The sequence below is a fragment of the Curcuma longa genome, chromosome 10 (genome assembly GCF_044706935.1).
Source record: "Curcuma longa cultivar G26 ecotype Majalengka, Jawa Barat chromosome 10, ITB_CL_G26_1.1, whole genome shotgun sequence".
Taxonomy (NCBI): domain Eukaryota; kingdom Viridiplantae; phylum Streptophyta; class Magnoliopsida; order Zingiberales; family Zingiberaceae; genus Curcuma; species Curcuma longa.
The window spans coordinates 5,015,317-5,034,682 of record NC_133870.1 but is presented as its reverse complement, the minus strand read 5'-3'; the positions used below and the strand labels follow the sequence as shown (position 1 = coordinate 5,034,682).

Below are 19,366 nucleotides of genomic sequence, written 5' to 3'. Positions count from 1 at the left end.
AGTCTATACATGATGCATTGATGACCTTTTAGTGGTCGAAATGATAGTTTTTAACCACAAAGGAATCTCACCATACTCATACTTCTTAATTTTAAATAGAGCAAGACCATCAAAGGAATTCAATCATATTGTCATTACTTATTAGGTTGACCACTGAAAATTATTATGGTATTATTAGGCAAACATTTAAAATTATTAGGTTGACCACTAAAACATATGGTCATATTGACAATATGAGACACAATTGCGATACAACCTAAAGATTAATTCAAAAAAGCTTATCAATGGTGCTTTAAATGGTTAGAATGACAATATAAGATCATTGTTCAACTATGGTGCTTTCATAAATTCATACATGCTCTTTGACAATCAAAAACTTGTCAAGTGTTTTTTCCAAAAATAATGTGATGGTCTTCTAGTAAACAAAATAGCAATACAAGATTATCAAAATATTCGAGCATAAAGGAATTATTAAAATGTAGGAAGATGCATCTTTTGAGTAATCAAGCAAAGTACCTAACATTGTTATAACTTGTATAGGTTAATCATGTCCAATGGAAAAAGCAGAGCAACCCTAACGACTAGTATAATCTCATGGGATTAGTTTCGCAAAAAAAAAAAAAAAAGCTCGATTGGAAGCTCATATGGTGCACTTGTATATAAACTTTAGCACCTTCTTTAGCAGTTCATGAAAAGTAGAACTCAAGAAAAGTGCCATAACTTTTGATTCATCATCAAAAACCTTCTTTAGTAGCAAATACTTTTGACCTACCTTTGAAAGGAATACTAGCTCAATTGATTGATATAAGAAGTGATAAGCAAGATTGATGGATTGCATTAGCAACTAGATGGTCTGGTTGGGATAAAATTAGTGCTAAAAGTTGTAAAAAAAAAAAGAAAGTTAAAAAGCATTCAATTAATTCTTTACATTGCAAAGCAAGCAAAACATGTGTACTTCATTATTAAAGTTTTAGGTTATGCAAACTCTTAGTCATAGTCATAATAAATATATGCAAGTAAAAAATTATTTACCTTTTTCTCCTTTTAAAAGTAAAGATGAAGGAGCAAAGGTGCACATAGTGGTTACTTGATTGAACCTACTTTATCCAGACTATTGTATCGTGTAGAGATGAATCTTTGAACCTGCATTTAGTTTGAAGAATGGTTTTGTAGTCAAAACTACAGAGGATAAAGACTAGATTCATTAGACTCTACTGAATTGTCAAGAGTTTTGAATGAGGTAGGTTGATTTGCTGTAGTTGTAAGTAACTCGATCTTGAAGAAAGGCAACTTAACTAACCAAGGTGAATGGTCTGGCTCGACATTATTGATCTTCACATTGTTTACCCGGATCGTACCTATGAACAAAACAAAACAAACATAGAAGTATGTTAGTTTCAATCCTGTTGCTACTTGAACAACAATGTTATCGACAAAAAAATAAGAACATTTTGGTTCATCAATCCATTGCTTTACTTAACTGCGTTCCACATCAGATGTTATGAATAATCTGCACAAAAACCATTTGGAGAATTGAAAATAATGTGAGGTATGTGATGAAAGTCCTTTTCAAGATTGTGTGTATGTATTTCTATACACACATCTTTGTATAAAAAATAAATGATCACCTTTTTCATGAATAATATGCATCCCACTCGGACAACACAATTACCAATACAACAGAATAGCACACATAAAGAACACTTGCCTTCTTGGATGAGCACCAGTCTTTTATTCTAATACAAAACTTTAGTGAATGTTGCATGAATGACTCATCTTACTGCAACCCAAATAAAATCAACTGCTTCCACTTGTGCTTCTTCAATCTGTTCATCTCCAAGACAAGAATCACTGTTCTTTCTGGACTACTTTATCGACAAAAATAGGGATTTGGATATCTTAAGGTTCTTGGGAATCTGTCTGTGTATCCATTTTGTATTTCATGTACATGCACTTGTTCTTTATAATGTGTGTATCCTTTCGCTATGCTTCACTCGAAGTTTTGTCCCTCCGCAAGTAGCCTGTGTAGTGTTAATAAGCAGGAAGCATGGATCGGGAAGTGCAAGAAAGCACACCCAAATTGCTTCATTGTATGGGTGCATCTTCCATCATGTGCCACTCGAATGCTGAGCTAGTGCATCAGTGACACATCCCAAATTCCTATCACTACCAAGTTAATGGGCTCGATGGAGACTTCCAGCTGATCGCATACTATGCTACTGGATCGCAAACTCATTCTCTGTCGATAAATACCCATCGTCTTCGATTACGGAGTTGTTCCACAACAGTCAAGTTTCCAAAATGAAGAATAACCAAGGAAGATGGAGCAGGTACTTTGTAATTTGCAAGCCTTACCTTGCAATGATCTCGCTCCAATTTGGCTATGCAGGCATGAACATCCTCACCAAATTCTCCCTCAACCATGGCATGAGCCACTATGTCCTGGTGGTCTATCGCCATGCCTTTGCCACACTCTCCATCGCCCCTTTCGCACTCATTCTTGAGAGGTAGATTGATCCAGCATACATTTTTAGTTCAAATCTCATAAAATGCTGAAGGAACTTTGAACGAATAGGAATTTACGTCCGAGGATGACTTGGCTAATCTTTATGCAAATATTTGTGCTCGGACTGCTCGGGTTAGTACTTGCACCAACATAATGTTCAGCATCTAATGAATAAGTAGTAATAGTTTGATGTGTAAAATTTGAAGGCCGGTCATCGACCAGAACTTCTACTATGCCGGCTTGAAGTTCACCTCACCAACCTTCTCTTGCGCGATGAGCAACATGTTACCTGCCATGACATTTGTGTTGGCCATCATATTCAGGTATTTAAGTGGAGAATTAGAAGCTTCTTTTCAAGTGGGACATGAATTTTGTAGAGCTCTCTTTCATATCACACAACTACTAAAGGATCTATTGTAGAAAATTTAAAACTGTAGTATATGAACTATAGTACAAGATATGATGAGATGTTATGCAGTCATCTACTGCAGTTTCATATTGCTATATTTTTTTAGTTATAGACTATAGTTTTGAGTTTTAGAAACCATATAAAACTTATAGAACTCAAACTTGTATTATATAAATAAACTAAATGACAGGATGGAGAAGCTTGACCTGAAGCAAATAAGGAGCCAAGCCAAGTTGATTGGAACTCTGGTGACAGTAGCTGGAGCCATGCTGATGACCCTCTACAAAGGCCCTATCATGCACATGGTCTGGACCAAGTACATGCCCGTTCGCCCCCGTGAATCTGACTCAGCCACCGATGATTCGTCTAGCGAGAACTGGTTCATGGGCTGCATCTTCCTCATCATTGCAACTCTTGCATGGGCATCTTTCTTCGTCCTTCAGGTGATGTATATCAAAACTTGTGTTCCATGTCATAGACAACTGAATTGAACTTGTTATGCTTCAACAGACTGCAGCATTGGAGAGATACAGAGCCCACTTCTCGCTCACCACATTGATATGCCTTATGGGCACTCTCCAAGCCATTGTTGTCACCTTGGTTATGGAGCACAAGTTTTCTGTGTGGAGCATCGGGTTCGACATGAACCTCCTTGCTGCTGCCTATGCTGTTAGTCTCTTTTCTTCTCCTCCTTAACTTTGTGTGCACAATCTAGGATTCAGAATTAAGGGCACTTTTGGTGTGCAGGGTATAGTGACATCCAGTATTGCCTACCATGTACAAGGTTTGGTGATTCAAGACAAAGGACCAGTCTTTGCATCGGCCTTCAGCCCTTTGATGATGATTATAGTGGCCATAATGGGCTCTTTTATTCTTTCAGAGAAAATCTATTTGGGAGGGTGAGACCACTAACAGTCAGACCATTCATATAGCCTTGCTGAGTAACCAAATTTTCCACTATTTCTCTTGCAGTGTGATTGGTGCAGTCCTTATTGTTGCTGGCCTCTACTCGGTTCTCTGGGGAAAGCACAAGGAAGACAAGGAGAAGAAGCAGATGGAGGCCATGGAAATCCCAACGGCCATGAAGGAAGCTCAAGGAGTCATGGAACCAGATGATGTAGTGGAGAAGGCCACAGCAAAAGAACATGACATGATCTGCTGCTGATGAGGCTGCTGTAGAAGTTAGTGTTCAGGTCATAGTAAATCAGTGAAGGTGAGAAGGGGATTTCGAGTATCTCAGTGTCGAATAAATCAATACAAGGTGTGTGGATACAAGGGCTAAAGGAGGGACTTTTCATCTTTCTGCTCTTTTTAGCTGCAGCTAGTTCTTGTTTTCAGCTCTTCATGTAATAACAAGTTGCACGATAAAATGGCAATCAAGACCTTTTTTTACTGTCTACATGTATGATTTTCCAGCTTGTGCCAGTCAAAACTCATGACCCAGACTGTTTTTTGAAGCATTTAATGGTGGCAAGCATCTGATGGAATAAACTGAGCGAAACTTGGGCTGACCTTGCACTCTTTCAACATGCACTCTTGCAGATGTTTCACAATACACAACAATATTAACTCTTTGCCCATAATTCTAAGTTTCTAACCCAACATTACTTTTCCCTTCTATATAACAATTTATTAATCTCATATATTGTGAAATATATCAACATGAAAAACAATAGAATTATACTAACACTTGAAAGAAAACCCATAACTTTACCAATGAATGAAAACTTAATTTAGAAGGAGAACTCACCAGAAAATTGTTCACATGTATCAGCGAGTCTTCATTTTCCCACGGCCCATAACCAATCAAAGAATCTTGTTTTGTGCATTACTTTTGATTTCGATGGAATTAGGCACGCCACTCGGGGCACTGGTCGAAGGGGCGCATCCTCTGAGAGCCGGCCTTGAACGGGCATGGCGTGTCGAAGGGCGGCACCATACAGTTGTACTTTAGGCAGAGAGACGCGCCGGCGGGGAGGGCGACGGCTGCCGGACCGATCTCGATTCCTGTCAAGAAGTTGTGCTGCAGGTAGAGCAACCGCATGCCGTTGCTGAGCCCTTGTACCAAGCGGCGGGGCACCTCCCCGGTGAACCGGTTGTTGTTGAGGTAGAGGCGGCCCACCGCAGCCAGCCGCGGTGGCACGGCCCCCCACAGGCGGTTGTAGCTCAGGTCCACCACTGGGATAAACACGTCCTCTTGCGGGGACGCCAACGGCCCGGAGAAGGCGTTGCGCTGCAGCTGGAGCGCGGCGAGCTGAACGCGAACACGGCCTCCGGGATCGGGCCCTCGAGCACATTCGAGCTGAGGTCGAGGAAATTGAGCCGCGTGAGGGGCGGGAGCACCGAGTCGATGCGGCCGGCGAGGACATTGGAGCAGAGTGCGAGGTACTGTAGCGAGGGCGGCAACGGCGGGAGGGGGCCGGAGAGCTGATTGTGCTTAAGATCGAGTCGAAGGAGCGAGGAGGAGGCTGGGAGCCGGAGAGCTGGTTGTGGCAGAGGATGAGGTTGGATAGCACTGGCGCGGAAGCGAACGACGCGGGGACTGAACCGGAGAGTAGGTTATAGCTAAGATCGAGGGTGCGAAGGCGGGGAAGGCAGCCGAGACCTGCGGGGACGGCGCCGGAAAGCAGATTCTTACTAAGAGCGACGAAGCGAAGGTCAAAGCAATCAGCGAGAGCATCAGGAATGGAACCAGAGACGTGGCCCGGGACGAGGGAGAGCTCAGCAAGCTCGGTAAATCGCCCAAGCGCGGGGTCGAGCCGTCCCAGCAGTCCCGGCGCCCCCGCGCCTGGATCACCTAGTGCTAGCGTCACGACGCGCTCCCCGTCGCAGAACACGCCGGTGAAGGCGCAGGGGTCGGCGGCGAAGTCCCAGGACGAGAAGAAATCCGATCCGGGCATGTCCTCGAGGCCCTTGCGGACGGACTGCAACGCCAAGAAGTCCACCGGGTTCAGAACCGCCACCGCAGCCCTGAAACTCCGCCACCGTCACAAAGCGCCGCCACCCCACTGCCATCACATCCCCATCCAGTTCCAATCGTTCCCCTGCTTTCTCCGAAGCAGGAATCCGCACAATAAAGAAGGCGATGGAAGTGTTGATGTGCGTGAAAGGCGGAGGTGCAGAAGACAGCCTTGCTCGAGTGCTTTCTCGTGGAGGATGGCGTGTGCGCTTTAATGGTGGAACCGAGAGAGAGAGAGAGAGAGAGAAGCGAGAAGAGGAAGAAGAAGACTTGGGGAAGAAGCTTAACTCATGGCTTTCTTTTCATCCGCCAACAAAGACACGATGCCTTAATCCTTCCTCTTCTCGGTTCCATTTTGCTGGCTCTCCAAACTAAATGGGCCCCAGAAAACGTAGCCATAAGGAGCAGGGTACAAGAGTGGGCTAATCAAATGGGAGGCAATAAGAATTCCTTCTTTCCTCAAAAAAGTAGCAGTCGCATAATTAGTTGTATAGGGGCAGGAAGGCAACGGTCGAATTTTTCACGCAGCCTGCGGCCGGCTAAGCGTTGTTGGTACTCGTACACGCCTTTTCAGCGTCATGCCACGTGAAAGTGGGTGACTTAGTCACCCTTTAATTGTGTTTAATTATGAGCATAATTATCATTAGGACAAGGATACTTATACTTTAGCCCCTGAACATAGTTAAATTAGTCACAATAAAATAAAATTGTTAAAGTAAACAAGATTCGAATCTCGACGAAGTCACAATATCCTTTTTCATCGTGACCAATTATAATTTTTCGATTTACCTCTTCATAAATAATCATACGACCGACCGTGTAAAACTGCTTGCACCCTATTTGTAAAGATGTTGAAAAACATGTTTAGCTATTCTACATGAATATTTCTTCCATAGATTTATCAAAAGAGATAAATATGTCCGACTATGATGCAACGAAGATTCAAATCTCACCTAGACATATTACACCTGGACTCCGTGGATCGATCTCTTCTAAGATTAATCGGATCATCTACCTGAATTATTCAGAAATATATATATAATTTGTTGGTAACATACTGTTTTTAGACCTTATTGTTGTAAAGATAATTAAAACTACATAATGATTGCTATGAACAATAAAATTATTGTGCTAAAATATATTTAAAAAATAGAAATATCATTAGGGAGGTCAATTTTATATGAAACAAAATTTAGCAGGCACTTATAAAGGTTAAAAGCATCATTACTTAATAATGATATTCCAACAACTGTATAGTATACATTACACCTTAAAATTTCATTTTGTAGAACTTATCATTTCATGCACAGAATTATTTTTTTCCAGGCAGTTCATTTACCATAACAAATCCTTGCAGAATTCATGAACAAAGACCAAAAACAAGAAACTTCTTCGCTACTACAATTCATATACAACAGCCAGTTTAAATTCTATCAGTTGCAGTAAGTTTCAAGAGTCGATATCTTACCCATGTCATTCTGCAAATTCCCCTTGATTCCTTACATGGCAGCTTCTGACCCTTGAACAATTGTAAGCATTCTTCTCGCTGATCCTATCTGCAACAGAATTAGCCGGTCGTCAAGGATGCCAATCGTGAAGAGGTCAGGGATTGTCGTATTGCACGAAGTGTTTCTGCCGCCTTTGCTTGTGTGGTGGAAGACATCACAAAGTTCCATGTACAAAATGGTCTACAATGACAACAACATGTGCCAAGATGAAGATGCAAAGTTCTTTAATCTGGATTATGTGAAAGGAAAGCATAGGATCTTTTCTAGTACTTTTGCTGACCGGTATAGCGACTTAGAGGAGCTAAACATAGTAGAATTCCTTCACAACAATGATCTGTATGCATCATAACAGCGAAACATGAATCATTTGAACTACTAACCAAGAGAAAGTATGAAGCATTGGCAACTTATAGTGCTTCCAAATAATACCAGCAATGTAGAGGTCAGAGGAATTAAATGTGTATCATGTAGCTTCAGTCAATCTGGATTAGTCACTGTGATAGCAGAAAAAATGATCAACCAGAAACTTTAGGAAAGGAAAAGAAATAATGGGGAATGGTTGAAGGAACAGAAGTGTACCATTTAAATGAACAGAGCGCGTGGGTGAAGTTACAAAATGTGCATTGCATGGATTTACTGTTGATCCAAGGCGGTGCGACTTCAGGTCTGAGCTGCCCTTTTGTATATTGTTACTGGGTGAAGTAATTGTGTGCCTTTCAACATTCACTGCCTCTGAACTTACAGCATTGCTACGGGTTTGAATGGTTTTCAGAGTTACTAGGGAATCTGACTGATATGCATTCTTGTAGAAGATTGAATTAAAAAAAAATTAACATAGGAATTAAAGTTTAAATCCAACAAAAATCAGGCAAAACAAAGTCAACTTACATCTTCCATATCTTTGATATGCACAATAATAACTGTTATATCATCTGTACGGTTTTCATGCTCTAACCAAAGTTTGTAAGATTCAGCAGTAATTGCTGAACAGGCATCCCGAGGATCAGAAAATCTAGAGACCTGAAGGAAAGATGACTCTAAGATGGAAGAACTGAAACTATAAATAGTAATTAACTGAAATCTTTCAATACACAAGTTGTAGCAAATATATATAGCCAATAGTATTAGAATCAGATTCTGACATGTGGGAAAGAGAAACTGTTCAGTTTTCCAAATATTGGAGGAAATATAATACACATCTTGATGATCTATAGAAAGATATACGAATTGATTGAAGCCAGCCACCAAATAGTTGGACCACATGGCCTGATGTAGTAACTAAGTATATATCCATGTTCTGTTGAAAAGAGGAATTGACATGGACATATATACTTGCATGGCTGTCTTTACTATAAGTTCAACTTCTTCCATAACATAAAAAAGTCTTGAGATTGATGATTCAAGGCCAGTGATCTCTTTGATTCAAGATCACGAAATCGTGATATAGAAAACAAAGCCTAATTGGGCGCTTTATGATTTTGAGATGAATGACAAATCAACTACCAAATTCACTATTTTTAGGATTGTGTCAAGGATAACTGTTTATGCTCTTTATGTCCAATCTAAGAAAAATTGCACAGAGCACAAATAAGAGTTCCTTCTGAACCTATATCAAAATGTAAAAGCAATTGCTTGTCGTCTAATATATATTTGCATTGGAAATGGAAGCCTGAAGTTTGGGCATTTTTCCCAGTGAACATTAACCAAAGTGCATGTGATATGAGGTAAAAATGTCGCCTACTGATCTAGAAATCATTAAGTTCATTATTATGGAAGTTGAATTAAATGTAGCATATAAGGCCAAGCCTGCATATTGGATAATCTGATACAAAATTGAAATGAGAAGAAGAGGGAAAAAGAAAATGAGTGAACGACAATAAGACCCTTAGGATATCCTTATATTTGCTCAAGCAATAGGAGGTTTTCTATGTTCTCTGTGAAAAAAGAGGACGAAAGCTAAAAGATATTGGATGTTATTAAGGAATTTGTCAATGGTGTTTTAGCATGTACTCTTTTGAGTGTCAATTTTATTTTCTATTGTCTCTATGGATTAATCACAAGTTGAAATTTAGTCAGAGCACTTATGCCTTGAGCTTATACCATTATATATTATGCACACTGCATCAAAAATGCAATCATCATAATTATCACAAGCAAACATATCAATGACGACAGAGACATTTTAGTATGCTACTAAAATTTATAATTTCTGCTATTTTACCCATTTTAGTCAAACTCATGATAAACTTTCTATTGGTATTTCTTATATTCAACACATGTACCTTTAGGTGGAAAAGGTGCATATTCTATACACGGCATCAAATTCAAATAACATAAACATTAAAAATAGTCTTGTAGGCTGGTAGCCAGAATTAGTTATTGTTGCAATAATTGTAGAAAATTCTATAATAGAAGGAAGCCAAACATCTTTTGCCCAAAGATCACTCCTTTAATACCTCAAAATGAAGTAACATATTGCTTCTAGGAAGTCCTTCTTACTTTTCCATTTTTAAATGAGTTACTCAGAGCAATTTAATGTAAAACATAATTCAGAAACAATAGAAGAGTTGGTGATTTATTGAACCAGAGAAGTTGACAAATGTGGTGAGGAATAATAATGAAGGACCAACGTTAAGTTCAAGACTAGTATCATAGTATCAAAATGTGGGTTTATTAGTCCTTACATTCAGACCTTCACCTGATAAGCTAGCTCTCCATTTTAGTAGGGAATTGGAACTTGCACAGTAGTTGTCAATTGATATATGGTAGTGAAGAGAATAGTAAGAGCGAATAACAATGAGACCATGAAGCAAATAGAATTATGCAAAGACTATTACCATATCGACCACCACTTGACTGGATAGGAACTCAAAGATGCCATCACTTGCTACAACAAAGAAGAGATGGTTTTGTGTAATCTTCACAATCTTCACCTCTGGAATTGCAATCACCCCAATGCTCTCGGCCGTTAGGTCTCCAATGCTTCTAGTGAATGCTGTGCCCGGATACATGCCATTCTGCACCCACAGCCTTGGAGGATCCCCATTCCCGTCCTCCTCATCGCCCCAGCTCTGGATGTCGGGATCCATCATCCCCTCCACTTGATCAACACACAACACTCTTGCACCGCACCGCTTCACCCTCTGATACTCATCCTTCCTGTACGGCGTCTGGTCACTGGACAACTCCTCTGCCACCTCGCAACCCCCAATCCGAACTCCGGCCACCGCCCTCGAATCCCCTACATTTGCAACATAGAGAGTATCACCGCTGACGAGGACTGCGATCGCAGTTGTGCCGCTCATCGAATCGTCGATCTCGCTATCGTGGAGCGCGGAGTTGGTGGCGACGAAAGCAGAATGGAAGGCTTTCACGGGGTCATCCTGCAGACGAGCATCGCCGGCCAATAAGTCCGTGAGCTTGTCGCGGACGAACTCGGCGCACTGACCACCGAACTGGCCGTGGCCGTCAAAGACGCCGAAGAAGTGGAGGTCAGGGTTGGCCTGGAAGTTGGTCCGGAGGCAGAAGCTGTCCTGGTTCGCGCGGTCTAGGGAGTCCGGGTAGTGCCCTCGCTGGGTGAGGGAGGCGAAACGGAGGCAGACGCCGGCGGAGGGGACGGGCACGGTGCCGCCCGGGCCAGCCCGATTCGAGAACGCACGGAGGAGGCCCTGCGGCAAGCCGGTCTCATGGACCCCGAAATGGTCGGCGCCTTCGCCGGCGCCGTCGGTGGAGATGGAGGAGGGATTGTAGTAGCAGCAGCAGCAGCACTCGGAGCCGCCGCGGTCCGTGCCCTGCACACAGCCCATGTCTCGGAACTTGTCAGGCAATGGATCGTTCGCGAAGATGGCAGCGAGCGATCGATCGAGGGGAGCAAAAGGCTCGATCACATTCAAAAGGATCACCGCGACGGAGCAGGTGGCGGCTTGACACGATGAAAGAGAAGGGGGAGAATGGCCCAACAATCCATGTGTGCGGAAGGAACGAGCCTTCTGTTGTGGGTCAGACCTTGACGACTTTTGTTTGATTGTTTGTTTGTTTTTTTTATTTTTTTTTTAATTTTTTTTTTGAAATTTTTCGTTGTAATTTTTTATCAAATACTTTTTCCAAAAACATTAAAAAAAATAAGGAAGCCAATGAATCCTTTTGCCTTGACTTAGAACGACTTAGAACGACATCACTATCAAACATAAGGAACCTGTAATTTTTTTTTCACTTCGGGGCATAACTAAGTTGATTACGACAGAGCAGACTTACAGAAGAAGATAAGGATTCGAATCTCGATGAAGTCAAATAATACCCTTCTTCGTCATGATCAATTGTAGTTTCTCGATTTATCTCCTCACACATGATCGTGGACCCGATCGTGTGAGACCGTTGGAGTAGCGGATTTCACTTTTTTTACAGAAAAAGAGAAATCTATAATTTTTTACTCATTTAATCACTCAAATCGAGTGCCTGTAATTTTTTTTAAGGGTAAAACTAAAAAAAACACTTTAATTTTTCAAAATTCTCTAATACTATTCAATATTATTTTCTCCACATCAATCTTAAATTAGTCGAGCACATTATAGTAATTATGATTTCATAACTAATTCATATTATAATAACTACGAAACTATAACTACTATAATATAATATATATTTTTAATTTAAAAAACACCTTTTTCACAAGGGAAATTCAAGAATTTAGAAGAAATGAGATTTTTAGAACAAAAAATTATAATAAAATTAACACCATTTTGAAAAACTTCCAAATCCCCAAAGGAAAATGATAACAATGGAATTCCATTTTTAGATAAAAATAAATAGTAAAATCACCAAATTAGAGAGAATTCAGAAAATCCTAGAAAACTGAGCTAAAATGCAATTTCAAATAAAGAACTGAACCTCTTCGAAGGATATCTTGAAAGTAAGAATTTTTTTACCTTTAATTGTCCCCGGGGTAATGGTGCACGGTTAGCCATCCAAGTTGTGACCCAAGGATCCGTGGTTCGATCCCCAGCTACGGCGTATTTGCAAGAATTTTCTTCCAAATGGGGAATGCAATCAAAGAATACTGGGCATCTGAATTGGCTGCCGTATGCACTTCCTGATTTACTCTGGTAGTCGGTGGAAAACTTCCGTGGGACCGGGCCGGCCACCCCCAAGGATTGAGTCCATGAGATTGACTGGGATTTATCATTTTTTTTTGTAAAGTAAGAAATTTTTTACCTTTATTAATCATTTTCTACAACATATATATATAGGAAAAGAAACTTTAGATGCTATTTCATTAAAGAAATTACACCTCTTTGAAGGGAAGATTGAGAAAAACCTTGAAGGAATGGACCTATTAAGTTCATTATTCCAAAATCATACTTTTAATTAGAGAAAACACTGATCTAATTAAGGAAAACCCTGTTAACATTTAGTAGTTACTAAAAACATAACTACTACAAGTATTATAATAGTTACAAAAAACATTACTACTATAATTGTTATAATAACTACGAAAATCACTAATATTATAATGTGAATAAGAATTCATATTGTAACAAATTTTATAACTACTATAATAAATCCAATGGATTCAAAAAAATTAGATGAAAGATAACAATATTATCAATATTAAAAAAGTAATTAGATAATTATACAACGATTAAATAGTAAAATAAAAGAAGTAGTTGAATAATTATATACAATTCAGATGACATTCTTTTGATTAAACATAAACATAAAGCAGTCCTTTGATAATTTGAAGAAAAAAAACTTCTTGATTTTTGCCTTTTTTATAATACTGCCGAAATTTTGTACACATTTAGTAATCTCTGACTTAATTTTAAATAAATCTTAACAAAACGTTTGGGTCCATGAATGCATGCAATCACTAACCAAGATCACTAGAATCACTCATCATTTCACCAATATATTTCAACTGTTAAATGACCAGTAACTTTCTGTGCAAATAATTGAGTAAAAATGAACTGACAGATGGATGCAGCAAGTTAACATCAAGCAGTTTCCACAACGATGGTTCCTTAGGTTACAATTTGGAAATCTAACTGAGACTTTTGACAGAGCTCAGTTTGGCTCTCCCGTGGTAGGGGTTAATAAAGAGGTACAAGAGGCAGGAGTGAGTTAACCCAGGATATTTAAGTGTTAACAAAAATTTACAATCTTCACAAATAGTGAATGAGCTTTTGACAATGGCGAGTCCATCGTGCCGCGACATTATAACCGAGGTTTCACACGCCTTCCATTTGCATCGCTGCCGTCGAGGGCATCTTTCGTATAGCCTACAGAGTTTTCTCCGATTCTGACAACGTATTCCAGAAGTTCAGATAGAATAGATGGGCAACTGACCTTCAAGTGTTCGAACCCCTCAGTTTGCATCACGGCTGCAAAATTTATCAAAAGGAAACAACACGATTAGAATTTTGAATTAGTGTATTCAAGATGGGATTATGAAATCAGCGGTAAGGTTGAATACTAATTGCACCTCGCAAGTTCTCGGGTAATGCAACAAACTTGAGACAGACTGATTTAAGCTGAAAACAATGATGCTGTTCAGCAAGTGCTAGAGTTGTAGCCACGGTATTTATGGCATTATGGCAACATCCTCACACAGCTTTGCTTCACATAGCAGTTTAAGCCTATCCGATGCATAGCGATCTGCGGCAGCAAGCATATGTTGAGCCATTAGAGTAGAAGCACATTTCATGTTTAGATCAGCAAGGTCTTCCTTGTCAGGTAAAGAATCCCAATATATGAAATGAAGTAGAGCCTGACAATAAAAATACCAAGTTATGAAGATTCAATTGAAGGATCACCATAATCAGGTGTGTGCTAGTACATCAATCTTGCTAAAGTAGTGAGGAAATGAAGTGAAACTGGTTACGATATTCTCTTTTACTAGCAAAAAACACTTGCATGCATGGAAAATGAATTCGATGCTTTACATTATAAAGATGATGCAGAACATTCAAGGTCTCTGTTATCATAGCAAAACAATAAAATACAACTGCAGAAACAAATGATGTGGCCCTAAAGTTTCAATACCTAAGTCTTCCTAGATAATCCTAGTTTTGAAAATAATAAACCATATGATAGGTGATAACTGAGCATGTGGATAAGGTTCAAGTCGTCCAAGTATCTCAAATAAGATGGAACAACCAAAGAACTGTAAATATGAGGTAAGAATATTCAGAGGAAGCAATTCAACGGGATGCATTAAGAGAATGGTTTGCAAGTAACAATTTACTAATTGGGTTAGATATGATGTGCAAGTGTTTGATCTAATCCCTAATCTTATTGAAATTCATTCATCAGCCAGCTAGATCAGAGCCTAAATTTGACACAACTGTGTCAACAACTAATTAAACAAGGGTGGTCAGATGGACTAATGGGGAGAATTACAGTTACTTTTTATTATTAAATGAACCAATAACTTATAACAGAAACTAGTTTTTCCCTTACACAGAATGGATCGCAAAGACCACCTTAAGTAGACGGCCTGGACACTTATGAAGCCTAGGTGGTCCACATTAGCCAGTTTCTAAGAGGGTCACCCAGCATCCAAGCAAAGCAGTCCCAAGCAAAACGCCTCAGCAACTGCCTTTCATTCAATCTTCCTTCCAACCCAATAAATAATGGATATTAATCTCCCACCTTTTATTTTTACCTTCTTTCTCTCTTTTCGCTGAAAGGATACACAACTAGAATGAGAATTTCCTCAATTAAGTAACCTTTCAGAAACCTCATTATTAACATTGTGAAATGACTTGTTTTTCATATGTGCATTTTCCTGCGAACTTGTTAATTTTATGAATTGATTGTTATATAAATTCAATAAATTACTATTCTAGTAATATCACTTATCTGACGCTAACATTGCTACTCTCGTCAATTAGCAAACTAGCTTTTTAATTGTAATATAGAATTAAAGTATGATAAGGATTTTGTTTAAGTTTGGGGTGATTTACAACTTGAGTAACTTCGTCTAGCACTCAGTCACACAACTCAAGTAGTAGAAAACACACTGTAAGAAAACATTTCCTGAGGCTTCATCTTTATAATCACACAATTCACTCAGATCTTGCATATTTGATCCAACTTCCAGACATGAACTAGATAATATCACTGAAGTTTGAAGAAATGATCAAACCAATTAATTAAATAATAAAGTATTCCAACTAGCTCATATGAGTCATCAGATACATACAACATTTTTACAAACAACGTGTTGGTTTTCATCTTCTTACAGGAAGATTACTCATGCAAACAAGCCCTCTACATACTCTCTACTGATGGAAAGTCCTATAAATGTTGTTCACCATATATCTACCAAATCCTTGAACATCATAAATTATGCAGATGTTTCAGTTGACATATAAGTAATAAACCAACACATGTTTTAGTCTTATTGAATGAATCAGATTGGGGAATGGATTGAGTGGCACAAAATGGTCACCTCATTGGCGATAAAGAGATTAGGTAACTTTCTGTTTGACACAATGAGAACTTTAGCAGAAGCCAGGTAATAGAAGAAATAAATAAATAAAACAATATGCAGATGAGTAAAGCAGTCAATATCAAAACTAACATCCCCCAAATTTAATATCTATAGTAGCAGATGTAACATAAGTATCTAAAACACATGGTACAACCGCTGTTAAAGTTAACAGGCTAACAACTTACCCAGAAGCTTCACTATTTTTGAAAGGGCAATCTCTATGCATTAGCTTATTAACAGTACCTCATGGGTCAAGAATCGAACTAGGCTAGCTGAAGCATACATGTAAACTAATTCAACTAATAGGGTATCTATTTTGTATATTGCAAACTGGCAGGATTCAAACACAAGACACTTAGCTATTATCCCATGTTAAAGTTAATAGGTTAATCATTTATCTCAAAAATAAAGTAAGGGCGTAACAAAGTCCTAATCACTCAGCTAACTAATGTAATATAAAAAAAATAGATATTTTATTAATCATATAAATTTCTTTTCAATGTACTAACAGGTTGTATATTTGCATTGTCCAACAAATGAAAATATGTTGTTGGTCTACATGTCAAATAAGTATGGGTCTCAATCTTCATCAGAAAATTTTACAAATTCATTCATTCACATTCAGCATAATTGTGGCAATTGTATAGCAATGACAGATCAAAATCAAATTAGACTAAATCTTTCAATTTGATAATAATAGCACAGAGAGGATAAGCTTGCTATGAGGTGAACCACCATTATTGAGCATGAAAGTTAAGAGATATGAAACGAGACAAGGATATTCTGTCACTATGGTCCAAGAAAGAGTTTGTTAAGTTTAAAAAAGAAAAATAAAAGAAGCTAGGTCAAGGACAACACTGGCAAATGATGTGTAAGTTAAATGGTAAAGATGTGAACAAACAAGCAATTAGAGAGTAGACAAGAATAGGCTACCTTAAAAACTGGAGCTTCCATATCTTCAACCTTTATGCAATGCATGTTCCTGTCTTTCATTGGACCCAAAAGTTGGGCCCTGAAAACAGGTGATCTCGAGCTGCAAGCACCAATTTATGAGCATTGTATATCTCACCATCAACCTCAAAACTCACATCAGTTCCCACTCCACTTTGTAGAAGCTGACCAAAATGCTGTGCTATGTTAGAAGGTGGTATTGCTATGGTGTAGATCTTGGGTGCCTCAGTTTGTGATCTAACAACACCAACAGTACAATTAACTAAGAGATAATCATCTTTAAGGTAATCTGATGTCTCTAAAGCAGTCCTTTTGTAAAAACGCTTATAGCCCCTGTGCAAAGAAAACCACATCCCTGTGATAATCATCCATAGTGTGCATTCCTGCAAAATACTATATTTTAAAGAAACGTGTATATAGTCTTAACGTGCACACAAAATGAATAAAAGTAAACAAAAGAGACAGAATATTACCTTATCTATCAGCTGAATCCATTTCATTACCCACCTCAATAATTATATAGTTTCTTTAAATCACTACAATATTTAATTGGAAGTTTGAACTTTTACAGTGGCCACCAACATGAAGCTTATCCCTCGATTGAGTTCTATTCAAGGTTATATCCCTTGTATTTTTCAATCAATAAAATCATTCATTATTACAATTGTTTGGTCACACTCTATCCCTTACACCGTCTAACCTTTCAGAGTATGGAATATATTGATGTCGTTTGAACATATCTATGTCATGTCAACCTATTTTCTCATTTTATCGCTATTGGAGGTATACCCAATTGCTGTCAATATAGTTGTTTATCTTTCTATTTTATCTTTTTAGTAAATCAACTCAGCATCTTAGCATGCTCATCTTTTACAGCTACCATGACCTCTAAAGCAAAGAGCCAATTTGCACCAGATGACAAGTGGATATGACAAGTAAAGATAGCGTATAGCGCCGAAGTAATTTAACAATGTTCAAGATATAAGTTCGACAATAGAACAAACAAAAATTAAAAAGCAATGCAAGGCTTGTGATCAACCAAACTCACCACATACTGCCTCGGTACGTGAGTGTGTAGGGGCCACTCTCAAGCCTCCTTCCAAAGTGGCTGTGGACCTTGTGCCGCTCCCTCCCGCTCTGATCCAGAAGCGTCAGCTCGAACAGCGCCCTGACGTCAGTCCCCTCGCTAGCTAGCGCGATGAACAGAGAAACGTACGCCGCAGCGTCCTCCCCGCTCTTCCCATCGGGGTAGAAGTAGACGGCCCAGTCGCAACCCCCCACGGTGAACGTGTCCGACGTCCTGTATTTGCCGACGCCAATCCCCTTAAGCAGCGAGTATCCGGAGATCTTGAAATGGTGCGATCCGTTCACGGTGTCAGTGACGGACGTCGAAGCCGTCTCGGACGGAGAGGCCGCGTGGGGCGACGGCGATGACAAGGTGGACAAGGCCGGGCGGAGGAGCATCCCCTGCAGACCCTGCCGCCACCCATCCGCGAGAAGCGCGAGATCCAAGCCGATCGAGGCGGAATCTATCTAGGGTTTCCAATGCGAGCAAGAAGGAACCTCAATGCGAGCAAGAAGGAACCTCCTCTTGCAAAAGGTTGGAATCCGCCAACGGATCGGGCCCCCCGACCATCTGTGTGAGGAGGTAAATCACGATCAATGCGGACTGGCCAGGGACATGTTAGTCGTGGGTTTTGTACATGGCAGATTTTGATATTATCACAATTGCTACCAATGACCCTCGAACCGCCGACTTCTTCTTGCAAGCATACATGTCCTGACCAGTTGACCCCGCCCGTGGGGGCTAAGAGCAAGAAGGAACCTCCGATAGCGAGGGGGGAGAGAGAGGGAGAGAGAGAAGTAATTGGGAGAAGAGAATGGCGACACCAAAGGGGTTGGTTTGTTTTGGGGATTCAATTACTGTCTATTTAAAGGACAAAATCCAGAAAAAATTTTTTCAAAGACAGGCTCTTTTTTATTTTTTTTATCAAAAAATATCTTATATTATTATTCAATTCATCATTATAAATATAATAATTATAATTTTATAATTATTACTCTATAAATTTCTATTATTCATGGTAACTATTATAATCTAAAGTCCCTGGAACAATGGTGCAATGATAGAACATTCGAATTATGATCCAGAGACCCACAATTCGATCCCCAACTACGGTATATTTACAGAAATTTTCTTTCAAATAGAGAACGCAATCAAAGAATGTTGGGCATCTGGATTGGCCGTTGTATGCACTTCCCGATTTATCCTGGTGGTCGGTGAGAAACTTCCGTGGGACCGGACCGACCACCCTAAGGATTGAGTCCCTGGGATTTATCATTTTTTATTATAATCTAAAATTTTATTTATATTATAATAACTACTTCAGTAATAAGTGAAATACACTTGACCACGACGGAAGAAAGTATTATCTCAATTTCGTCAAAATTTGATCCTTGCCTACTTCAACAATTTTACTATCATAATCAACTCAATTACGTCTCAGAAATCATATTATAATAATTACGAATTCATAACTGA

The 19,366-nt window shown here is 39.3% G+C and overlaps 2 protein-coding genes and 2 pseudogenes across 5 annotated transcripts; 1 reads left to right on the top strand and 3 right to left on the bottom strand.

Annotated features, from left to right (window-relative positions):
- The first annotated feature begins 2,193 nt into the window (after nucleotides 1-2,193).
- LOC141835771 (WAT1-related protein At5g07050-like) lies at nucleotides 2,194-4,673 on the top strand. Of its 2 annotated transcripts, XM_074723143.1 has the most exons (8): nucleotides 2,194-2,507; nucleotides 2,576-2,638; nucleotides 2,713-2,829; nucleotides 3,106-3,358; nucleotides 3,426-3,584; nucleotides 3,663-3,814; nucleotides 3,888-4,052; nucleotides 4,583-4,673. In XM_074723143.1, the coding sequence occupies exons 1-8, from the start codon at nucleotides 2,302-2,304 to the stop codon at nucleotides 4,650-4,652; spliced, it is 1,185 nt and encodes a 394-aa protein (XP_074579244.1). In that variant the 5' UTR covers nucleotides 2,194-2,301; the 3' UTR covers nucleotides 4,653-4,673. The 2 variants fall into 2 exon arrangements, with proteins under 2 accessions (XP_074579244.1, XP_074579245.1); XM_074723144.1 differs by lacking the exon at nucleotides 4,583-4,673 and having other exon boundaries at nucleotides 3,888-4,361.
- LOC141835770 (uncharacterized) lies at nucleotides 4,672-5,930 on the bottom strand (annotated as a pseudogene).
- A 1,199-nt stretch (nucleotides 5,931-7,129) lies between these two features.
- LOC141836572 (putative protein phosphatase 2C 35) lies at nucleotides 7,130-11,188 on the bottom strand. Of its 3 annotated transcripts, none has more exons than XR_012602462.1 (6): nucleotides 10,220-11,188; nucleotides 8,271-8,402; nucleotides 7,962-8,184; nucleotides 7,812-7,876; nucleotides 7,653-7,716; nucleotides 7,130-7,562 (listed from the first exon to the last, which is right to left on the bottom strand). XR_012602462.1 is itself a non-coding variant. In XM_074724079.1 (5 exons), the coding sequence occupies exons 1-4, from the start codon at nucleotides 11,186-11,188 to the stop codon at nucleotides 7,860-7,862; spliced, it is 1,341 nt and encodes a 446-aa protein (XP_074580180.1). In that variant the 3' UTR covers nucleotides 7,130-7,716; nucleotides 7,812-7,859. The 3 variants fall into 3 exon arrangements, 1 of the variants encoding a protein (XP_074580180.1); XR_012602463.1 differs by having other exon boundaries at nucleotides 7,663-7,716; XM_074724079.1 differs by having other exon boundaries at nucleotides 7,130-7,716.
- Nucleotides 11,189-13,392: 2,204 nt separating this feature from the next.
- LOC141836167 (BTB/POZ and MATH domain-containing protein 1-like) lies at nucleotides 13,393-18,314 on the bottom strand (annotated as a pseudogene).
- Between the last annotated feature and the right edge of the window lie 1,052 nt (nucleotides 18,315-19,366).

Excerpts from the sequence above, each read along its gene's own strand:
- LOC141835771 (XM_074723143.1), top strand. The coding sequence starts at position 2,302 with ATGAAGAATAACCAAGGAAGATGGAGCAGGTACTTTGTAATTTGCAAG. Across the intron at positions 2,639-2,712 it reads TTTGTGCTCGGACTGCTCGG|GCCGGTCATCGACCAGAACT; the intron begins GTTAGTACTTGC and ends TAAAATTTGAAG. Across the intron at positions 3,359-3,425 it reads CATCTTTCTTCGTCCTTCAG|ACTGCAGCATTGGAGAGATA; the intron begins GTGATGTATATC and ends ATGCTTCAACAG.
- LOC141836572 (XM_074724079.1), bottom strand. The coding sequence starts at position 11,188 with ATGGGCTGTGTGCAGGGCACGGACCGCGGCGGCTCCGAGTGCTGCTGC. Across the intron at positions 8,403-10,219 it reads GTCAAGTGGTGGTCGATATG|GTCTCTAGATTTTCTGATCC; the intron begins GTAATAGTCTTT and ends TCTTTCCTTCAG. Across the intron at positions 8,185-8,270 it reads ATATCAAAGATATGGAAGAT|AATGCATATCAGTCAGATTC; the intron begins GTAAGTTGACTT and ends ATCTTCTACAAG.